Source organism: Parasteatoda tepidariorum, chromosome X1 (assembly GCF_043381705.1).
Source record: "Parasteatoda tepidariorum isolate YZ-2023 chromosome X1, CAS_Ptep_4.0, whole genome shotgun sequence".
Classification (NCBI taxonomy): Eukaryota; Metazoa; Arthropoda; class Arachnida; order Araneae; family Theridiidae; genus Parasteatoda; species Parasteatoda tepidariorum.
Window position 1 is genome coordinate 16,708,486 of NC_092214.1, and position 22,320 is coordinate 16,730,805.

A 22,320-nucleotide genomic window follows, 5' to 3' on the forward strand; every position below is an offset into this window, starting at 1 on the left:
GAAGATGCCAGAGGTGTTACTCATTTCGCGTTACCCAGTCACGGAGTCGAGTAACATTGCCCACGCCACACTGCCACAAACCCGTTCATAGGGCGTGGGCCACATTCACTCATCACACACAACAGAGGACAACACAAGAGAGAGAAACATCCATGCCCAGAGCAGGATTCGAACCCGCGGCCATTGACTTCGCAGTCAGACGCTAACCGCTCGGCCACCTGGCCGGCCTATTTGCTAATGTTTTGATACCCTTTTTACTCAGTAGTTATTTGTCAGATTTTGATAGCGTTTCTGTTTTTTTCTTCGCTTAAACATTTAGTTGCAGAAGAATGTTTCTAGAGTATGTTTTTTATTTTTAACAATAGAAGTTTTATAGGCTAAATTGAAAGAGGATTTGATGATTTCAGTCCAGCTTTCTAAGCATTGATTCGTTACATTTCGATTGCTTCTTCGTCTTGTCCTCGTTTAAATATAAATTAGACCACTAAAATGTGAGCTTTTTTTACCATTATTTTTAAAAAGGATTATAAGAATTTAATCAAAAAGGTGGCTCATCGTGCGTGCTGATAAATTGATCAAAAATTCAATATATTCCTTAAGTTAAAGTTACCAGGAAAGAAATACTTATGATTGATATGCAAAAACAAATAATTACATTGTGAATTTCTCCAGTAAAAATTATGTTCTTTTCCGGTTCCTATGTCTACGTCCCTCCATAGTTATAATCTGATGTGAAGACACTTCCTTGTGCCTACTGTTCATCGCATGCATAACTTGCTATTAAAAAGAATAGGCGAGAGGAATCTATAGACATGAGTTAAAAAAATGCTAATGAGATTCAATTATAACATATCTCCCGAAATTAAAAAAAGTTACTTATACCATCACCGCTATTTCAGGAAATTTTCGTCGAGCGTACTTCTCTCACTGCCATAATAAAAACTTTTTGATGAAACAATAAGAAATTTAGCACATTTCTAGAAAAATGTTTAAAGAAAATTCAGATATTAAAATGCTGTTTTATCAGTGTTGAAGAATTTTAATTCAGTTTAATGAAAACTATTGGCAGGATAATAATGACTTTTTACAGCCACATATTCAAATGTTAAAACCGTTTCACTTTGTTTTAATTTCGAATTAATTTCGGTGCTATTCATTAGTTGGCCGTTTTTTGGTTTTCAATATATAAGAAAAACTAATTGGAGTAAAACTATAATTTTTCTGAAGACATGTATTCTTAAGACAGTGGGGGGAAAAAACAAATAATTTTACGTAAATTTCGAATTAGTTTCGGAGACATTATATTTTAAAATTTCGAAGTTATTTTTTATGCAATTTCTGAAAGCTAGCGAAAACAACGTAATTTTTCTCTCGTCTTTTCAGCTGGACTAAAGAAATGAGGAAAACAAGTTTAGATTATATTTACATTACGAAAGCAAATGTAATTTTTTTATATAAATTGATATCGAGAGTTAAACGAATCTGTGTGCCGGGATAGCCTGGTCGGTAGGGCGCTGGGTTCGAACCCCGCCACCGAAGACTCCCGTGTAGTAAAGTGACTGATGCTCGTTAAATCTGCCGAGTCGCAAAAGTCCTCCATGTTCCCATAACAAATCAATACCTCTGGGGGTAACTGGATTGGAGATCGATCGTTCTCTGATTCAGGTCAAAATTACGATCTGTGGATGAATGAATGGATGTATGAATAGGTCCGCCTTATAAACAGGTGCGACGTATGGTGTGGCAGAAGTCGAATTCTTGGCCATAAATAGCGCCACTGGAAAACAAGAACAATCGCACCCCCTCTGTCTAAACAGGTATACGTCAACAACAAGTCTGTTTCTGACTCTATGAGCATATTTCCTTTCCCGTCCTCGCCTAGATTTCACCTGAGTCTGACTATCCTTTCCTTCTCTTTATTAAGTATGCATATACTATATAAAATTTTCCTTCAGACTGAATTTGATAATTTAAACGTATTTTAAAAGGAATAAATTTAGCTTTTGCAACATTTCCATTTAAATTTCCATTTTGACTTCTTATTTTTTACTCTAAACTTACTTATTTTTTAATTCAATTTTCTTTCAGGTTGTATTCAAGAATTTATTAAAATTGAAAGAATGAATAAATGAAAAAGAAATTGAAATAACGCTTCTTTTTAGGTTAATTTCCAGTTTTGGTTCCGAAATATTATTAATCATAATAATTATAATTTTATTTTGAATATCTTAACCCATCGTAATATCTTAACCCCCATTATTATAATAATTCTAAGATGAGTGAGATAAGCTTGAAAAGCGATTAAAAAAATAGAGAAGGCGAGAAAAAGCACTGTGCAAGCAGTTCCACGCTCGGGTTGATAAGTGTTAGTGAGCAGAGAGTGTATCGCTTAATATAATTTAAGTAAAAGAACATTCCTTTTTTAATTATTTTATGTTAAAATTGAAATTCTTTTATTCCACCGTATAATTTGATTTAGAGAGAATTATTAAAATTTTTGCAATTCTCTTGAAGTCATCAATGGTGGATAATCCAGGAAAGAAGAATGAATTTCAAATAGCGAAGCGATCTGAAAAGAACTACGTTAGTAGCCAAGCGGTAACAAGCCCCCTAATTTAACGAACCTTTAAAAAATCGGAGCAAAAACTAAACTAGTATAAAATACATTTAATAGAGAAAGAAGGACATAATGGCTGTCATAGTGACGGAAAAAATTGAATGGCTATTAAATTACCCGCATTTTAAAGCTAAGTTAACTTTTTTTTTATTACATCGAGATTTTAATTTTTTTTTAATTGGAGATAAAAAGTGGGAAAACTGAAATATTATATGTATCACCTTTAAAGATATTGAACAAAAAATTCTCTTTAGACCATAAAAAATAGCCGTTGGTCTTACTGCGATGCGTTGAGGGTGGGTACACCAAATTTTAAAACATTTTAACACCTAGCAAACCAAATTCAATTAAAAAAATCTAATTTTATTTTAAAAAAATTAGAAAAAAATACTAATTGCTTAAAATAATGTTTTTCGTTCCTATCAATAGTGTATTTTAATATTCTGTAGTATTATACATATAACTATCTCTCCCCATTGGATTTTATCAAGACTAAAAGCTTTAACGTGTCATAACAAATAAAGCTTTTAACCAACTTTGTCCAAGAGATTTTAAACTCACTGCCGAAGGGACATCTTTTCTAATTAGTTTATTTAATTTTAAGTAATTTAAGCTATTAGTACAACCCTTAAATTTCGTCTTCATTGTGATCTTTTTGAAACTGTAAATAAAAAGAAAAGAAAATATTCGTGAATTCGCAAGCTAAAAAGTTTTTAATATGTAAATAATCCTATTTATTTAGCATTCTAAGTGATAAACATGATCAGTATGAAATATCTGTGATGGAGTTAATAGAGCAGCATAATATTAAAATTTATGCTTATACGACAGTGCACGTCTTGATAAAAGCTTGATATCTTTATTTTTATTAGTACATAGTATGAACATTTTTTAGGATATTTGGGCCACTTCATATTTCCTCTCTAAGGGTTCTGGGAGTGTTCTATATTCCATTTTTAAATTTTTTTTTGAGGAGAAGAAACAAAAGGAAAAATAGATTTAAATGTCTCTATACAGACAGGTTAGGTATTGCTTCCGATGAAGTTTTTTACACTGTTTTGAATAAAAATGAATCCTCAGTTGCTATATTAGTTATTTAGAAGTTATTTAGGATATTTTGTACTGTACCTTTTATTTATAAAAAGTACTGTTTTCTATTTATACCTGTTTACCCGTTATCAAGACAATTCATACCAAATCCCAGGAAAGTAATAATATTATTATTAAGTCATTGTTAATTTTTAAATATAGCTTTCTAATTTTTGGTGTATGAGTTAGAGTGAAAGTTTCTTTATTTAGCTATCCCTTAGGGTCAAAAAATTTCGATTGAAAATTTTAGTCAGACAGGACATAATCGCGTGAAATTTTGAAACTAAGCTAACTTTTTTATTATATCGAGATTTTAAATTGTTGTTTTTAGTTGATAATTCAGCACTAAACAACGAGAAAACCAAATTATTATGTCTATCAACTTTAAAGATTTTTAACAAAAATATCTGTTTTAGATCATGAACAATGGCCATTAGTCTCATTGAGATGCGTTGGGCTTAGAACACAAAAGTTTTCAAAGATTTTAACACCTAGCAAACCAAATACAAATAAAAGAAGATTACTTTTATTTTTAAACAAAATTTAGACGAATTACTAATTATTTAAAATAACGTTTTATCACCATTTCGATAGTGTATTCAAAAAATAGCAATACACATGTAGTGACTATAAGCTCTCCCCTTTAAATTTCATCAAGGCTAAAGTTATAATGAGAAAGGAAAAATGTCATAGTACATTTCTATAAAATTTAAAAGGGAAGGAGAGGGAAGGGTCAAAGGCATGGAACCGTTCTTCTCCCCAGATGGCGCAGTCGAGTGCTGCAATCGGATACTGTAATTTGTGATTAAATTTATGCATAATTTTAGCATTCATAAGAATTTCTTACAATCTACGAATTCCAGTTTGTTTTAGGCCTAAAACAAATTTTTATGAAAATTTATATCAAAACATAAATAATATGTAATGTTTGCCCTGTTTTGAATGTTATTCCTAATTTGGCTATATTTGCGTAAATTATGAAAGTTTGATATTTTCTGGGTTGCATCACAGCATTTCGAATTCATTTGTTATTTGTTTCGTTGAATTTTAAATTGAAAGAATGCGTTTTATTGCGTTACACTATTACTATAATAATAATGAATGGCGCGCTTTTTTAAGTTTAGGCGTAAAAATCTATCGGAAGTAGTAACCTGGAATTCTTACGACGAATTTTAACTCCTAGCGCCATCTGTGCTTAGTTTTATATGGTTTTTTTAACCATCCATAGTGCAGTTGTCACATAAATTTCAAAATATTTGTTTAATTATTGGCGATTGCAATGCTCGAATACGCCATCTGGGGAGAGACCGGTTTCATGCCTTTGGCCCTTCTCTCTCCTCCTCTCTTCATTTGAATAGGAATGTACTGCGATATTTTCCATTTTCCTATTATTTTTCCTTTTTCTTTAATAAAAATATTTTTTTAAATTTCAGGGATGCTTTTCTTTAGAACTATGTTTAATGTAGTTTTCAGTTCCATATATATTTTAATCTATATAGAACTTCTAATAAGATCTTATAAGAATATCTTATAAAATTTTAATCTATATGAAAATCAAGAGAGAAACTAACGTACTTCCTGCCTCTATGACTCTCCACACGCTACTGGAAATGCATGCGAAGTGTTACCATAGGTAGAGAGATCTGCTCTACGCCACCTACAGCCCATTTCGATCGCCAATAATAAAGAGGTGCAGGTCAAAGCGAAGTCATATTCCTACAATGGAATGATGACAATGTTTCAGTAGATCTTAATTTATGGATGTTTTCTTTTGGAACCTAACTTAGAAATGTATTACAGTATTTTTCGTCTTGAGTTTGCTTTTCTTTTCTATGGATATTGAATATCCTTTTCTAAACATGTGAATTCTATTCAAATATTGGAATTTATTTCCTTCATCATGGTCATTCACGGAATATTTTTTGATATAAGGGAATAATGCTAACTCCTGCACCAACTGGTATGGCTGCCCACCACAGGCAACCTAGTAGTCATGGAATACGTAAGAAAGTTCAGGTAAGTACCAAAAAGAAATTAAATAATAAATCAGTTTGAAATCATCGAGTAGCCTGCTATTAGTTTATGAAATTTTTCTTTTCGTTTTCATGATTGTAACCATATAGGATAGTAATTTGTAACCCAATTATTCCCTTGTATATTATGCTTAAATTTGTTTGCTGCTATTATTTTGGATGTTTCCGTAACGTATCCGGAAGTTGTCGGATGACTTTGCGATATTTCTGCCACGGATCACTATGCGGAAATCTCCCCCAATTATTATAAAATATTCTGTTTCTTTGTAATTTTTTTCTTAAAAGAAGCAGTGTTTAAATATTTTAAAAGTATGAATAAGAAATAACTATGAAGTTTCACATAACTTAGCATTGGGTTTCTTGCCTTCCTTCCTTACTTACTCCCTGGCATTACAGTCCATGTTGGTCCATGGCCTCGCTAACAATTTTCCTCCAAAGTCGCCTGTCTCTAGCTCTTTGTTTCCAGCTTCGAACTTTTAGAGTCTTAAGGTCTTTTTCCACCTCGTCAAACCATCTTTTGACCGGCCTTCCTCTTTTCCTTTGGCCCTGACACTGCCCTTTGAATATCTTCCTAGTGCCTCTGTTTTCCTCCATTCTCTCAAGGTGTCCTAGCCATTGAATTCTCCTTGCTTTCACATAATTGATTCTTGCCTTCCATTCTCTTGAATTTTCAATATTAAGTAATGTTTATGTTAAGAATTTGGGAATTTTTATCATAACTATGGTAAGGCCAAGAGATGGCAACCTATCGATAAAGGCAGCCTAGAGGTTGGAGGAAAGAAGGAAACATGGTCATGACATCAGGACGAAAAGAAAGGGAGAGAAGAAATGCTAATTCAAGAAGTGAATTAGCATTCAAAATTGGCATAGTTCATAGTTAACATAATCATGAAATGAATTATGCTAATTCATTTAATCGAATTTTGAATATTAAAAATAACAAATTTTTTCCCTATATGTTTTAAATTAACAAAATAGAAGGATCGCAACCGGTCTCAGTAAAATATAGACAAAGAAATTAGACAAAACCTGTTACCAGAAATTATAATAAAAAAATTTGCAGTGCCTTAAAACAACAGAGTTTAATTCATTCTTTTGCAATCAAGTAACCTTTTAATAATTTACAAACAACAACTGTTTTATATTTTAGAGAAATTTTTTTTATCCTTACTCCCTCCTGATTATTTTATGATGATTATGAATTAAAATCCAACTTATTATTTTAAAAATTTCTTAGATATTGTTTGTTTTTCTTTACAGGTATCTTTTGTTATTCGGGATGAAATTGAAAAATATCACAGATCTGGTGTGAATTCTCTTCAATTTGATGGGTATCTAGGTCGCCTCTATTCGGCTGGTCGAGATTCCATTATTAGAATATGGAATGTTCGAAATTTGAAGGTACTTTAAAAATTATACATGTGTCTCATTTATAATAAAAGTTTACTTTAAATTAAACTTTTAGTTGAGCAAAAGTGATCTTCTACAATAGAAAATTGGTATTGGGCTGAAGATTTTACTAAAATTAAAATATGTTGTTCAGAACGCAGATATTTATCATGAGAAATGAAAGTGTTTCTATTAAATCCATATATTATACATATCATTAGTTATAAATTTGGCTTGATGTTCTATTCATTTGTTAAATATTATTGTAGTTAATGAGCTTAACAGGTCACTTGTAGGTACATATATATCTTTTAAAGAAATGCATTTTCAGTGCTAATTTCTATGCTGGTTACATTTATTATTTGGGTTCCAAAGTGTTAATCAGAAATTTCAGCAAAAATACCAGAGTTGTTATCTTTAAAATTTGCTATGAATTATTAAAAGGTTTTGTTATCAACTTTTTTTTTCAAGTGGGTACAGAGCTGGAGATCGAAATAGCTAAAACTAAGTAGTGAGGTATGAATGGGGAGGGGAAAAAATTTTTCAATGGAAGATCAATTTCATTATTCTTTTTAATTGTAAAGAATTTAACATATGATGTATTGAAACCTTTTTTTTAAAAAAAAATTATTTACTTTTACAAAAATTATAATTTTATTTAATGAACATTGTGTTTATCTTATTTCTAAGTTATTTCGGTTATCAGAAAGCAAAACAGTTTGTGAGCACTTCTGTATCAATAAAAGTAACAGATAAAGAAATACATTATGTCATGCTCCAGGTGTCCTTCACTGAAACTTTTAAATTATCTATTCAAAATAATTATTAATAATAATCCTTATTCTAATTAAACACTTTATTTATGTCTGCTATATACCTAAGTTTTTTTTTAATGATTCAAAGCAGCTTTCTTTTTTGATTAAAAACTACTTTTCTGTTTCAAAATGGCAGCTGTTCTGTTACATAAATGTTTTCTTTTATTGTTGAATAGTTATGATTTTCTTCGCTATAGGAACCTTTTATTCAATCCATGGAGCATCATACAGATTGGGTAAATGATATAGTTTTGTGCTGTGGTGGGAAAAATTGTAAGTTAATTTTAAACTCTTTTTTAATCTCTTTCTTTTAAATTCAACTAAGCCATCTACAACATTTTGATAATTTTTTTATGTGAGTTTTTACTTTGCTACACTGTTTACCATGTTACACTTTTTAAGCACATAATTTTGAATCAAGCTAATCAAATTTAATTTTTTGTACTATAGATCTAAACTGACATCAAATTGTTTAAAAATGTAATACAGTGTACACTCTTTTGATCAATCCTCACTACAGAGACCCCCTGTGACAGAATATCTAATAATAAATAAATATACTTGTTATTAATTTAAAGTAACAGAAGGGTTGTGTTTACAAAAAAACAAGGGGAAAAAAACCCTATTCAGGTGAAATATATTATACATAACTCTTTTCATTGAATATGTATTACATTTTTATTCTAATATTATGGGTCATATTCTCACCTTTTGTGGGGGGAAAATCACACTAATCACTTCCTTAGTGCATTTTGTAAATTATCATCACATTAAAATAAAATAATTAATAATCATGAAATGCGTAACTATAACTAGCTAAAAAAAGATAGGCAAAATCTCCCGATTTGAACTCTTCAAAAAGGAGTTATTAAATGTGTGTTTCGTTTTGAGATTCGGTTGTTGTAATGAATAATATCCTATTAAAAATATTGGATTTTAAAAATTAGGTGGAAATCAGTTGCAACAACCGAAAAAAAAATTTATAGAATCATTGCAGCAAATTTCCCTCATTGTCAAAAATATATCAGGATATTTAAGAACCTCATGAAAAATAATATCAGTAAATGCCAAAAATATAATCAAAACACGATATAGATTTACGAAACTATCATTATAAATTTAGTGTATCAAAAAGTGGTTATTTAAATGCAAAATTCAAATTTTATGTGTCGATGGAATAAAAACTGAGAAATAACCGAAATTTAAAAAACCCTGTGGAATTTTATAGTACTAATAATAAAAAGTAAAAAAAAAATGATGAGATTGTCACATTAAAAGTAAATAATAAAATAACTGATTTGAGTTTAACACGTAATAAAATTGTATAAAAAACATTGGAATATGTTTTTTTTTTAATATGAAAATTAATACTCAGCAATAACTGTCGAGCGAACGATTGAAACACTACTTGGATTAATATTGATGCAAACCAAGCTTGTCAAAGATTTCTTGAATCCGCGATTCGAACTTTGTGTGCCGTAATAATATTGATATTNCACGATATAGATTTACGAAACTATCATTATAAATTTAGTGTATCAAAAAGTGGTTATTTAAATGCAAAATTCAAATTTTATGTGTCGATGGAATAAAAACTGAGAAATAACCGAAATTTAAAAAACCCTGTGGAATTTTATAGTACTAATAATAAAAAGTCAAAAAAACGATGAGATTGTCACATTAAAAGTAAATAATAAAATAACTTATCTGAGTTTAACATGTAATAAAATTGTATAAAAAACATTGGAATATGTTTTTTTTTTAATATGAAAATTAATACTCAGCAATAACTGTCGAACGAACGATTGAAACACTACTTGGATTAATATTGATGCAAACTGAGCTTGTCAAAGATTTCTTGAATCCGCGGTTTGAACTTCGTGTGCCGTAATAATATTGATATTTCTTAAAAAATCAGGAGAATTCTAATAATAACTAAACAATGAAAAACATAGGGATTTTGAAGAAACCGAGGAAAAATTTCGAGCAATAATTTTGTGAGAAAAGGATTAAAGCACTGCATATATTTACGATGGAATCGGTGTAGGGAAAAAATCGCTAAATATCGGTGCAGATGCCTGGCAAATCTTTTCCTTAAATATTTCTGATTTTTTTTTATTACATTTTATTTTTAATTTTATTATTTTTTTAAAAAATATAGCTTTTAGAATAATACACATATTTTAATACTTAAAAATATTAAAAGTGAGTACTGCACGTAAAAAGAATAGCAGAGGAGCACATATAGTTGTACATGCATTTAAATGACTATATAACAAAGAGAAATCAATCTTTTTTTTACGATTAAAAAATAACAATATTTATCTATTGGTCTTTAAAAGTTATTAATTAATAAAATTTCAATGTTGAAATCAAATTGAGAAATTTTAAATTATTGTTTTGTATTTTCCACTGCTCTTTTCTCGTGTATTGTTTATCTTTATAATTTTTTCGAATAATGAAAAAAGGGCAAGTTTGCAATGACATTATACACTGCCCCCTGGCAAACCACTGCATGATTGTCGAAAGAGGTATAAACAGCAGGGTTATAGGCCTTAAGCTTAGAGAATACCTGGATATCTCAGGACGTCTGAATTTAGCTTTAGAGAAATCTCAGGGAAAATTAATTTTGCCCTATCTTGAAAATTTCTTTCTGTTACTTTTTTTCTTTAAAATTTAGTCATTTATTCACATTATAAATAAATTTCTACTATAGATTTTATATATATTTTTTAAGTTTTCTTTTAGAAATAAATTGGTGCAAATTGTTCTTTGTTTAATTTGCTAAATATCAACTTTATGTTATGCGGTGTGCAAGATATGAAAAGCTATACTAGTGGTATGAATTATCACTAGTATAGCTTTTCATGTCTTGCAAAGTACTACATGAAAAAAGAAAGCAAATCTGGACAAAAATCTGAAAAAGAGTAAAATTTTCATGGTTTTCTTTCTTTTCCTTAAAAATTTTTAAAAAAAGTCTCTTAGTGAATCTTAATATTTTTTAGAATGCCATGTGTGTTTTGTTGCTTGTTGTAATAAATGCTTAAAGGAATGTAAACAATTTTGTATTGATGCATATTTACTTTATTTTGTTGCATTAAGGTTTTGTTTTGTACTGAGTTTATAATTTATTTGTTTTTTATGTGTTTGTAACTGAAATGAGGTGTTACTGAGTATACTATGAATTGTTGCTTTGGAGAGTCAGAAAAAACTCTGATATTTTTTTCAGAAATTTAGTATAAATCCTGAACAGAAAGCTCGTAAGTAAACAAACCACAAACTATTGACAAGTAACATCAGTTGATTGACGCTTTTGTGTTTGCCGAACGACAAAATTATACAAGCCTCAATTCGCTACTTGATATATCCTGATTGCACTGAAATAGTAATTTAAAATAGTGTTATCATTGTAGCTTATTTTTGAAGGAAAACTTTCTATTTCTTTAAACCTTTAAGACAATATGGCAATCTTGATTTCTAAAAATTTCCTCTATTGATTAAGTTCTTTAAAATGAAGTCATATGAAATTGTGTTGTAAATGAAATTATATTATAAATAGATTTCTATTACATATATTTATATATATATTTTCTTCTGGAAATGAATTGCTGCAAATTACNTCATTGTTGCTTATTTTTAAAGGAAAACTTTTTATTTCTTTAAACCTTTAAGACAATATGGCAATCTTGATTTCTAAAAATTTCCTCTATTGATTAAGTTCTTTAAAATGAAGGCAATTAATTATATTATAAATAGATTTCTATTACAGATATATATATATATTTTCTTCTGGAAATGAGTTGCTGTAAATTACAAATTCTTGTTTGTTTAACTTGCTAAATATTAATTTTACATAATTTAAATAAAATGTCACCTGTGTAGCTGCTTATAGCTTGTAATTTACTGCATGGGAGAACAATGACAGCAAATCAAGACACACAAAAGTACTTGCTTATTTTGGTAGGAACTTTACAATGTAAAGAGGTAATAGGCACAAAAAAGTTCATGACCCTTGGCACTTACACACTAGGCACTGTTAAACATATTTCAGTTCCAAAAATCCTCATTTGAATTTTAAGCTGTGTATTAATTTGAAAGGTCTTAAATATTTTCAAAATCAATTTAAAATTGCTTCATTGTTAATATTTTTTAGTGATCTCAGCCTCAAGTGATACTACTGTGAAAGTTTGGAATGCCCATAAAGGCTTTTGTATGTCTACTTTACGCACTCATAAGGTAAGCTTTAAATAAGTTAAATAATTTTATTTATGGGGGAAAAATAATCAACCATACATTAAAAGAAATGTTTTGTTAAATTACTGATCATATTACAAAATTATTACTCTCCAAATTATGCAACATACATGTAAGTTTACCCAGTCTTAAGTAATGAAGAAAAATGGAACACATATGTCAGAACAATCTAAGTTGCTGCGAAATAAATTATGTTTGGAGTTGAACTATTTGTGTCCAGTCCTTGTTGAACAATTTTTGTTTCATTATATCAGTATTTATTGGTACATATTTAACTAATTGAAGTTCCTTTTTGAAATTTATTTTGAAAAATAAAATTATTCATCATTTAAAGAAATGGTAATAATTTAAATGGCAAGAGATATTTATTTTTAGCAATACCCACAGAACATTCATAATTTAAGTCTTAATACACAATGTAAGATATAATTCTTCAGCTAGAGTTTTTGGCACATGAATTTCTTGAAGATTTGTCTTGGTTTATGTGTGTTATGATGTGCAACACATGTGCCATCCATCATAAAATTCTGATATTAAAATGTTTTTGATATGGGGTCATTAGTTTTTGAGTTATTTTGAAAAATTGTTCTGCATAATTCAGTTTATGAAAACTATTAGGAAAATTATTATTTTTTTTATTTATTTAGGTTTTTTTTATGTAGCCTCATACTCTATGTCTGAAAATGAGTAACAAGTCTCAATTTGCTAAAATTTAAATTTAGTTTTGGAGAAATTAAATAGTTCTCATTAATGATTTTTTGATGTAAAGGAAAAACTAATTGCAGTAAAATTACAATGTTTTGTAACCGCATACTCTGCGACTTTAACATTTGTATATTATTTTAATTTTAAGACAGATAAAATAAATNGGTCATTAGTTTTTGAGTTATTTTGAAAAATTGTTCTGCATAATTCAGTTTATGAAAACTATTAGGAAAATTATTATTTTTTTATTTATTTAGTTTTTTTATGTAGCCTCATACTCTATGTCTGAAAATGAGTAACAAGTCTCAATTTGATAAAATTTCAAATTAGTTTTGGAGAAATTAAATAGTTCTTATTAATGATTTTTTGATGTAAAGGAAAAACTAATTGCAGTAAAATTATAATGTTTTGTAACCACATACTCTGCGACTTTAACATTTGTATACTATTTTAATTTTAAGACAGATAAAATAAATGAGTGTAGCATTCTGAAAAAAAAAATTTGTTAGTAGTTCCAAGGATTGGTGAGCAAGGGCGCTTAGTCTTTCACATAATTAAAATAAGAGATCTTCAGTTTTTTACTTATTTTATAACAAAGTTATTTTTTGTGCCGCATATTTTAGTTAAATGAAAACTATTAGCAGTAATTAAATTATCTGCTATTAGCAGTAATTAAATTGCAATTATCTGCCGACATGACTCATACTCTTACATTTGAAGATGAACCTTCATTGTTGTCTGACATTGTTTGAATGTCCTATTAGTTTTGGAGTTTCTAAATTCTAAAGCTGTATTTCTTCATTGTGTCAGAAATGTCACTCCACTTATAAATCTTATTTATTTTTGCTACTTATCGATAATTTATTGCAGATTTAAAACTGATCCGAGGGTTGAAGAGCAATGGCTATCAACGATCATAGTATCTGATAGGGGTTGGCAGAAAGAGACAGAGCCTCCTAGTTACACAAATTTCTATTTAATATTCATTGCCAGTAATTTATGTTACATTTGATTGTAGAATAATATAAATTAGTGTCAGAAACCTACTTTAGTATTCAAAAGTTTCTAGACAATATATTTCTCTATATAACGTCTTTCAGTTTTTTATTGTTAGTTCACAAAGCTTTTGCATTCTTACTGCAATATATATATATTATTATAAATTAATGTTTCTCTAATAATGTGTTTTATTTCTTTTTTCTTTGAAATTTTTTTTTTTAAATTTTAATTAATTTTAATTTACTGACTTTATGCAGGATTATGTTAAAGCATTAGCATATGCCAAAGATCGCGAACAAGTAGCTTCAGCTGGATTGGATAGAGCTATTTTTTTATGGGATGTCAACACATTGACAGCATTAACTGCCTCAAATAATACAGTTACTAGTAAGTAATGTATATTTTTTCAAAAGATTTTGTAACTATTAGCAAAAGTATTTATCACTAGTAAAAGTATTTAAGGTTTTTAAAATAGATTAGTAGTAGTACTTTATTTATTTTGCACTAGAGCTGCACAATGGACTATTAGTAATGATCTGTGAAACATCCCTGAATATGATTCGATGATATGCCATTACAATTTTGATCCTCTGCAAGGGGGGTGACTCCTCTCTTTGCTAGCCGTAAAGAGTTGAAAGTTGAATACATGAAGTTTTTTCCTTTTGTATTTTAATTAGCATCTAACATTACCTCTTTACAAAATTTTATTTTCATCTTGTCTGAAAAGTAAACTTCCAAATAAGATTTTAAAATATTTTTGTGGTTTGCAGAGTAAATAAAAACTTTTCTGGATATGTATTTTGCTTTACAAAGCTCCAGACAAGCCTCAACAGTAGATTCATATATCTGTGTGGCCACATATATGATAAATGAGTTAAAATGTGAATAATAAGTAAAAATTTAATTGTGCTTAAAGAAAGATATATACAGAGATCTAGTGCAGGTAGAGCTATTGTTAGTTTAAAAGAAAATTAAATTTGAATGTACTTATATTTATTATGAATTATACAAGTCTGGACAGTTTCTGGATAGGTGATTAAAATATGGGAGACAAAATTATATATTGTTTTTCAAAGTAATTTTTATTATATAATTCTGTGATTTTTTTTTATTAACAATTTTGAGCATTCTACATGCTGAAAAGAGGAATGTGACATTTTACAGATTTTTATATTCGTAATTAATGTTAAATTAAAAGAATTGTAGAAAAAATTTCTTTAGCTGATTTTGTGATTTTTTGTTTCTTTGGCCTGGTTTTTTAATGAATAAAGCTATGTGAAAGTATTATAATTCAAATCTAATTTTGTTTTTTGTTTAATTTTCTGAAATTTTTTCAGCCTCTTCGCTATCTGGTAATAAAGATAGTATTTATAGTTTGGCTATGAATCCATCTGGTAATGTTATTGTTTCTGGATCTACAGAAAAAGTTTTAAGAGTTTGGGATCCAAGATCATGTCAGAAAATGATGAAACTGAAAGGTCATTCAGATAATGTTAAAGCTTTAGCTATCAACAGGGATGGAACTCAGGTACCCTCTTATCCTTTTCAAATTTTTAAAAACTTTTGGACTTTTTGTGTTAGATGAAAAAAGCATTGATAGTAGAAGATTTATATGACAAAATTTTTTAAATCTCAATACTCCATAAACCATACTAGATTTTTAAGTGTGAGCAGTGAAATTTACAGTTAAGAAATTTCTATACATAAGCAAGAGTTCTTAATTTTTTACATTATTTCTTTATTATTTGCTAAATCGTTAAAATTTCAAAAGCTAAGCAAACCAAAATTGATTAATTTGTTTGTTATTAATTCTATTTCTTCAAAAAAATTTCAATTTTTTCTACAAATAATAAATATTTAAGTGCATATTTTGTGTTTTTAAATCATTGTATCTAAGAATTATTTTAAAGATTTCAATATAAAAAAAGGTTCTGGAATAATATTGCCATATTTAGTTGGTAAGTTTAAAAATAAATGAAAAATTCTATAGAATACAAAGCCTGATGTTTCAAGGTTTGTGTTATAATGACCTATATTTTGCATTTTTGAATTGCCTAAACCAAACCTTTTATGGGGAAATTCTTCTTTTGAAAGTGTATTATTATTGGTGTGCTTCTGCAAATGTCTTACTTTGCAGTTTGTGATAAAGATGTTGATTTATTATTATTGTAAATCACACTTAACATTCTCTACTCTAAGGACTTACTTTCTTAAAAGCTGTGAAGTTTTTTTTTTTAATAAATTTCATGCTTGTTTAATTTTTACATAATTGAATATCTCAACAGGAAAAAAAGGTTATTTAAAACAGAAAATCCATGAATTACAGTTTTCAGAATTGCTCAGTTATTTGAAAAAAAGGGAATATTTGAATTTCAGGAATATTTTAAAGAGTAAATTTTAAAATTTTAATGCCATCTCTAAAGCTATTCACTATTTAATCTTACGGCTTGAATAGGAAGAAAAAAAATTACAAAATGATATAGATATATGTATTTGTGTATTATAATATACATGTTTATGTTGTATATGAAATGCTGTTTGGCTGAGCAAGGAAATAAAGCAAGCACGCAGGTGAAAAGATATCTTTTATTCAATTATTTCAGATCACAGAATGAGCATCCAATTCATTATAAAAACGTTTTGCTTCATCTTATATTTTAGGTATTTTAAAGGGAAACTTTTGTAAATATTTCCACTCACATGTGCTATAGGGGATAATTCAATATTTATAATAGGTCCATACAATATGTTAGTTTTCCCACGGGACTATTTATTTCTTTAAGGGAAAAACTAATGATAATTACTTTATTTTTCAATTCATTTTTAGAGAATGGTGAATTTCACTAATTATGTGAATGGATTTCACTCTGAACAATGAATTAACAAAGAGAATTTAAATAAAGAAATAATATGAAAAGTTTTATTAAAGCTTTTTATATAACATGCTCCCTCCCCAAAATGTGTGTTACCATTTGTGTTTACGTTTGAATAATGGCTGCTTATCCGAGAATCACCAATTCTGACACACAAGAGAAAATTTTTAAAAATTTCTCTTCCCGACCTAAAGATCTTCAAGGTTAAGAAAGAAATATTTAAGCTTTCTTTTTATACTCAAGTAGAAAAAGATCCCACTTCAACTTTTTTCCATATACTCAGCTTCTATATTGTCTAAATTGTTCTAATTCAAAATGGCAGGAAAATATTTTCCGGTTTGCAGGATATTGAATAAAAGGTTTTGTACTGTAGTTGTGCATACATACAACTTGGATAATAATCATGAGGAAAAATTTGTATAAATGATTATATTATGATAGATTTGAATTTAATTATAATGCAATTATGCTTAAATAATTGTGGTGTTCTATATTGAAAGAATGTATGTTTGGTAATTCATAATATAACTTAAATTCTTTTTTTTAATACAAGTTATTTTTATATTACTATAATATAACATAAAAAATATGGCTTATATAAATTTTTGTGTTTGCGAATCATATTTTGCCGAAGGTTTGATTTAGAAGAATTTAATATAATCAAATGATACTTAATTTTTGCTGTTAGTGAGTTGAACTATTGTAGTATTTGGTTAATTAATACTTTTTGTAAAATAATGAACTTAAGCCATATATCAGGCTGAGTAAACTAGATAAAGGTAATGTTATATCTAAGAAGTATTGATTTTCTAACAAATAGCTCACAGAAAACTTTTGATCAGAATTAAAATATTATATACTTAATTAAAATAGTTTGCATCAGATTGAAATTAATTTGCATAAGGCAAGGGCAAAGGCTCTTAAGTTGAAAAAATAATAATGAGTTGCGGTAACTTAAAAAAAAATCTGTATAGTACAATTGTTTTTTTTTTATTATTATTATTTGCCTAAAAAATTTAAGGATGTCTAAAAGTGTTCAAAGTTGAATCACTCTATGTAAGGACCCCAGATACCAGGAATTACAGTTGAATAGTTATTGACTGAATTAATTTTTTAACAAGTTTCTTTCCCTGTGCACTGAAAGTTTTTTAAACATGTATTTTTTATTCATTGATCCAAAATTTATTCTCCATATATTTTAAGGTATACTTTATGGCATGTTTTAATAAACTACATTTTACAATGTTTTTTTTTATTTGCCAAAATTACTTTTGCTATAATATTTAAATGCTTCACTAGTATGATGGTAAACAATGTTTTCTACCACTTTTCATTCTTGCTACCACTCCTACAAAAATAATTTTGAGTAAATAATAGTTAAACTTTTTCTCAATTTTCAACTGTTGTAGGTTTTTCATTGCGCTAACATGTATTAATAAATTTTGTATCTTTTTTTTCCTTCATGTAAAAGTGTGTTCATGATTAATAAGATCAGCAGCCATTTTACACTGATTAACTTGTCAAAATGTTATTAATTGTACAATATGTCAAAATATTCTTAAGATAAATCTTTAGCCAACTAGACTTCTAAGTTTTTTTTTCTTCCTTTTTTAATAATAAAAACTTGGCAAACACTTAAAAGTGATGGTTGAATTCAAAGAAAAACTTAAATTTAGTACTACTAATAATAAAACATAGATTAGTGTATTATGAAAAAAGTAATCTATGTGGTCACATAAAGTATTTCAGTTTGAATTGAAAAACATAATTGAGCAATTGGTTGATTAATTTCTGAAAAATACAAATTTAATATCAAAACTTAAATATTAAGAAGATGTAAATGAAAATGTATGGGATATTGAAGTATTTAAAAAATTTTTGGTTATGTGTTTGACAACTCCATATTTCATCTTTAATCTTTGTAAAGACTTGAAACATTAAAACGCTATTTGAAGAAAGCTTTGTTTATGTTACAAAAGTTTGATTTTAGAAAAAATAAAAATACCTTTTTTTAAAACCAGTATGGTAGCACTTTTTATTCTTGAATGATTGAAATATATACTGAATAATTATTAAACACATTATTCTATGTAAATACATACCCCTGTGTATTATTGAAATTAAATCAACTAAGAAATAAAACCAAGTATATAAAATAAAGCAGAAACATAATCTCATTTTATCAATAACATGTCTTATAAATTTTGACATTCTTTGGATTTAATCTTTAAATCTCTTAGGGAAAAAAAAAGATTTGTAGTCAACTATTAATGAAAAATAATGACTAAACTCTTATACTACGTTCTTGAAAGTCAAGGTCCTTGCAGATTAACCACATATAAAATTTATCTATTTGCTCTAATTAAATATTTTGCCAAATCTTTTGAAAAAGAGACTTATTTGTCACAGAAAGTGTATGTTTTTGTGTCTGATTTCTTAATATATTTAATAGTTAGTACTACAGGAGTCAATCCAGGCAGAAATTCAAATTCTAAAAAACAACCTTTTTATGAAATTCATATTCTAAAGAAAGCCACTTCACAAAATTCTAATTTATAAAGATGGCCCCTTCACAAAGTTTAATTTCATAAAAATGGCCACACACAATTGTTCACGTTGAATTCTCGAAATTTCAAAACGAATTCAGGCGGGAACATGAAATTTACTTTTTAAAGACAAAAACACTCGAAGAAAGCTCTCCATATACCCCTCTCTTCTGCATTTGAATGAAAAGAAATCATGCATGCAAAAAATATTCCCACAGCACATTGAAGTATGAAAAGCCAAGAGATGCCTACAGTGTGTCTTCTACCTCTTTGAAAAATTCCCTTTCTTACTCATGGTTGCCGCTCATTTATCAGTCTCCCTGCAAACTCAATGTATTCATGACACTCTCCCCAAACGTACGCTTCCTCCATATTCTTGGACCTTTAAAACACCAGCCAGTGCTCTTATACTCAGTGTATTTCATTTTAAGTAAATCACTAGGTATTTAGTATTAAATTTTATTTGATTTCTATTATGGATCTTCTTTTCAGTTTTGCCCTCATTTATTCTTTGAGGCATCTTTTACTGTAGCCAATTTTCATTTAAAAATATCTTTATTTAAGCATAAAATATAGTGATTGCTAAAACTTAATGTTTTTCATTAGGAAATTTTCAAAAGAATTCTTTTCAAGAATATTTTCATAAAAATAAAGTCTGGATCGGCTCCTGCTCTATATTTAATTAGCATATTTGAAGTCTCCGTTTAGAACTATTAAAATTAACTTTTAATATTTGTAAATCCAATCATTAGAGTAGAAGTTATTCTAGTTGGCATTTTTTTACACACTTTACTGCATTTTATAGTTTAACTAATTCAGCTTAGTTCTGTTTTATCCCTTTTAGTGTTTATCAGGAAGCTCTGATGGAACTATCCGTTTATGGTCTTTGGGACAGCAAAGATGTGTTGCAACTATAAGAGTTCACGATGTTGGTGTGTGGGCCTTACAAGTATGAAACTGTTCTCTTTTTAATGCATTTAATTTCTTTAGAAAATGTTTCTGTATTTATATGTATATATGTATATAATATCTACAGAATTTATTAATATAGAGATAATAAATAGCAACTCTATAATGCATTCATAAATCTTTTTTCTACGACATTTATGCTTATTTTAATTATATCAGTGTAATGTTAGTTACTTATTGAGATTCTGTCTTTTTAAAGCAGTATGAAATTCTTTAATGTGATCTATATTTTTGTAAATAAAAAGTTTCAAGACTTTTTTAAGGTTTAAATGTAAAATTTGAAAGTGGTGCTTTATTTATACAGTGAAACCACGGTTAAGTGAATATTCTTGGGACTGAAAAAATTGTTCGTATATGAGAGTTGTCCGTTTAAAGGATGGGTACCCTAATAATGAAATTTAACACCATAAATTGTTTTTAGAATATTTTCAAAGATATAGAAATAAATAAATAATCTACAATAACTATCTACAAGGTTTTTTATTTAAACTTCAGATGTGCCAACCCTCCTGCTTTTGGCCGGAGACTCTGGTTTTTTACAAGTTATTTTCTCCTCCTGGGTTATCGCGAAAATCTCCGGTTTTTTTCACTTATTTAACGCTGAACGCAGTTTTCATTAATTTCAGTCTCAATGCTGGTCCTGAGTTGCAACGTTTTCCGTATGTCTTGGCCAATCAAGAACGTTGTTTCTCCTTTCCTTTCTGAATCTGCTGAGTTGGGCTTCTCTTCGTAAATACTTTGTGATTGGCTTCTTTCGAAAGCAAGAACGTTCACTGTATGTGCTGAAAAATTATTTTCCGATCGCTTTCGTTATACAGTGAAGTGAAGTCAATATCAGCGACTTTGAATCTGAGTTTGTTTTTATGCGTTTTTCTGTCTTGTTAGTTTGTTTTTTGTGTAGAAATATGTAATGGCGGCAAAAAAAGTTAATAACAAATACTTGACTTCTTTCAACCAAGCTCATTCGGAAGAATTTCCAGGAATTATTGCTTCTGAAAGAGGATTGAATTGTGCCTTCTGTTTTGTTTTAATTTCTTGAAAATTTTGATCATCAATCTAAAATATTTTTTATTAAAAATGAAATTTCTAATTTTCCATTTAAAGAAAGGAATTGATTTAGTTACCTAAACTTAACAATATTTTCAGTTATGGACAAAGCAAAAAGTTTATATGCTTTAAATATGGTGAAAAGTTGAATTTTTCTTCTGACAATTTAAAGCAGAAATAGGGTTGTTTTTTTTTTTTTTCAAATTTAGAAAAAGTATTTTCCGGTTTGAAGAGATAGACAATAACGTTTCAGGGCAAATATGACTGTCGGTTATGGGAGCGTCCGCTTTGCGGAGAATGTACAAAATGGTTTATCCATGGAAGATTCCTGGGAAATTAAAAATATGTCTGTATCTGTTTTGCAGGAGGGTCCATAACAAGAGGATTCACTGTATATATTTTTAAAGAATGTTGATGCTAAAAAGTGTCTATAACATTAAGGAAACCCAGAGATTTAAGTTGGAGGAATTTTTTTTTGTCAAAAACTATAATTAGTAATCTTTAAATGGGGTTTAAGTTCTTTGGATTTTATGATTTATTATTTTTTTTATTTAGCTTAATTTATTATAAAAGATTCTACGTAAAATCTTAATTATCAGGTGATACTATACAGCATTATTGTTTTGATGTGGCTGAAACCGGTTTGTACTTGTTTATGCCCGTGTATCAATTAGTTAACATTGTAATGCTATACGTTTATAAAAAGCAATATATTAATGCAAACAGGAAGTATATTAAAAGTCTCTTAAATAAAAACCAATTGCATGTGTGTTTAAATATAAAAGTATTGCATATACACTCGTGCAAAACATGTAATTATTAAAACACAACTGTGCGTTGAATAATTTGGACTAATTATTATAATATACTAATATTATACCTGATATAATAAATTTTCCATATTTATATAATATATCATCTAATTTATCCTATCGTTGAATTTATATTACCTATTGTCTAATCTAACCAATTGATGCACGAATG

At 28.2% G+C, this 22,320-nt stretch overlaps 1 protein-coding gene across 2 annotated transcripts in view; it reads left to right on the forward strand.

Annotated features, from left to right (window-relative positions):
• Positions 1-5,361: 5,361 nt before the first annotated feature.
• The window catches only part of LOC107451024 (WD repeat-containing protein 48), a 76,218-nt gene continuing 59,259 nt past the window's right edge, over positions 5,362-22,320 (forward strand). For both annotated transcript variants that reach the window (XM_016066990.4, XM_016066991.4), the window contains exons 1-7: positions 5,362-5,722; positions 7,000-7,140; positions 8,141-8,216; positions 12,097-12,179; positions 14,159-14,288; positions 15,239-15,429; positions 20,165-20,269. In XM_016066990.4, the coding sequence (XP_015922476.1) occupies positions 5,645-5,722; positions 7,000-7,140; positions 8,141-8,216; positions 12,097-12,179; positions 14,159-14,288; positions 15,239-15,429; positions 20,165-20,269 (804 nt within the window). In that variant the 5' untranslated portion in view covers positions 5,362-5,644. The remainder of the gene's footprint in view (positions 5,723-6,999; positions 7,141-8,140; positions 8,217-12,096; positions 12,180-14,158; positions 14,289-15,238; positions 15,430-20,164; positions 20,270-22,320) is intronic.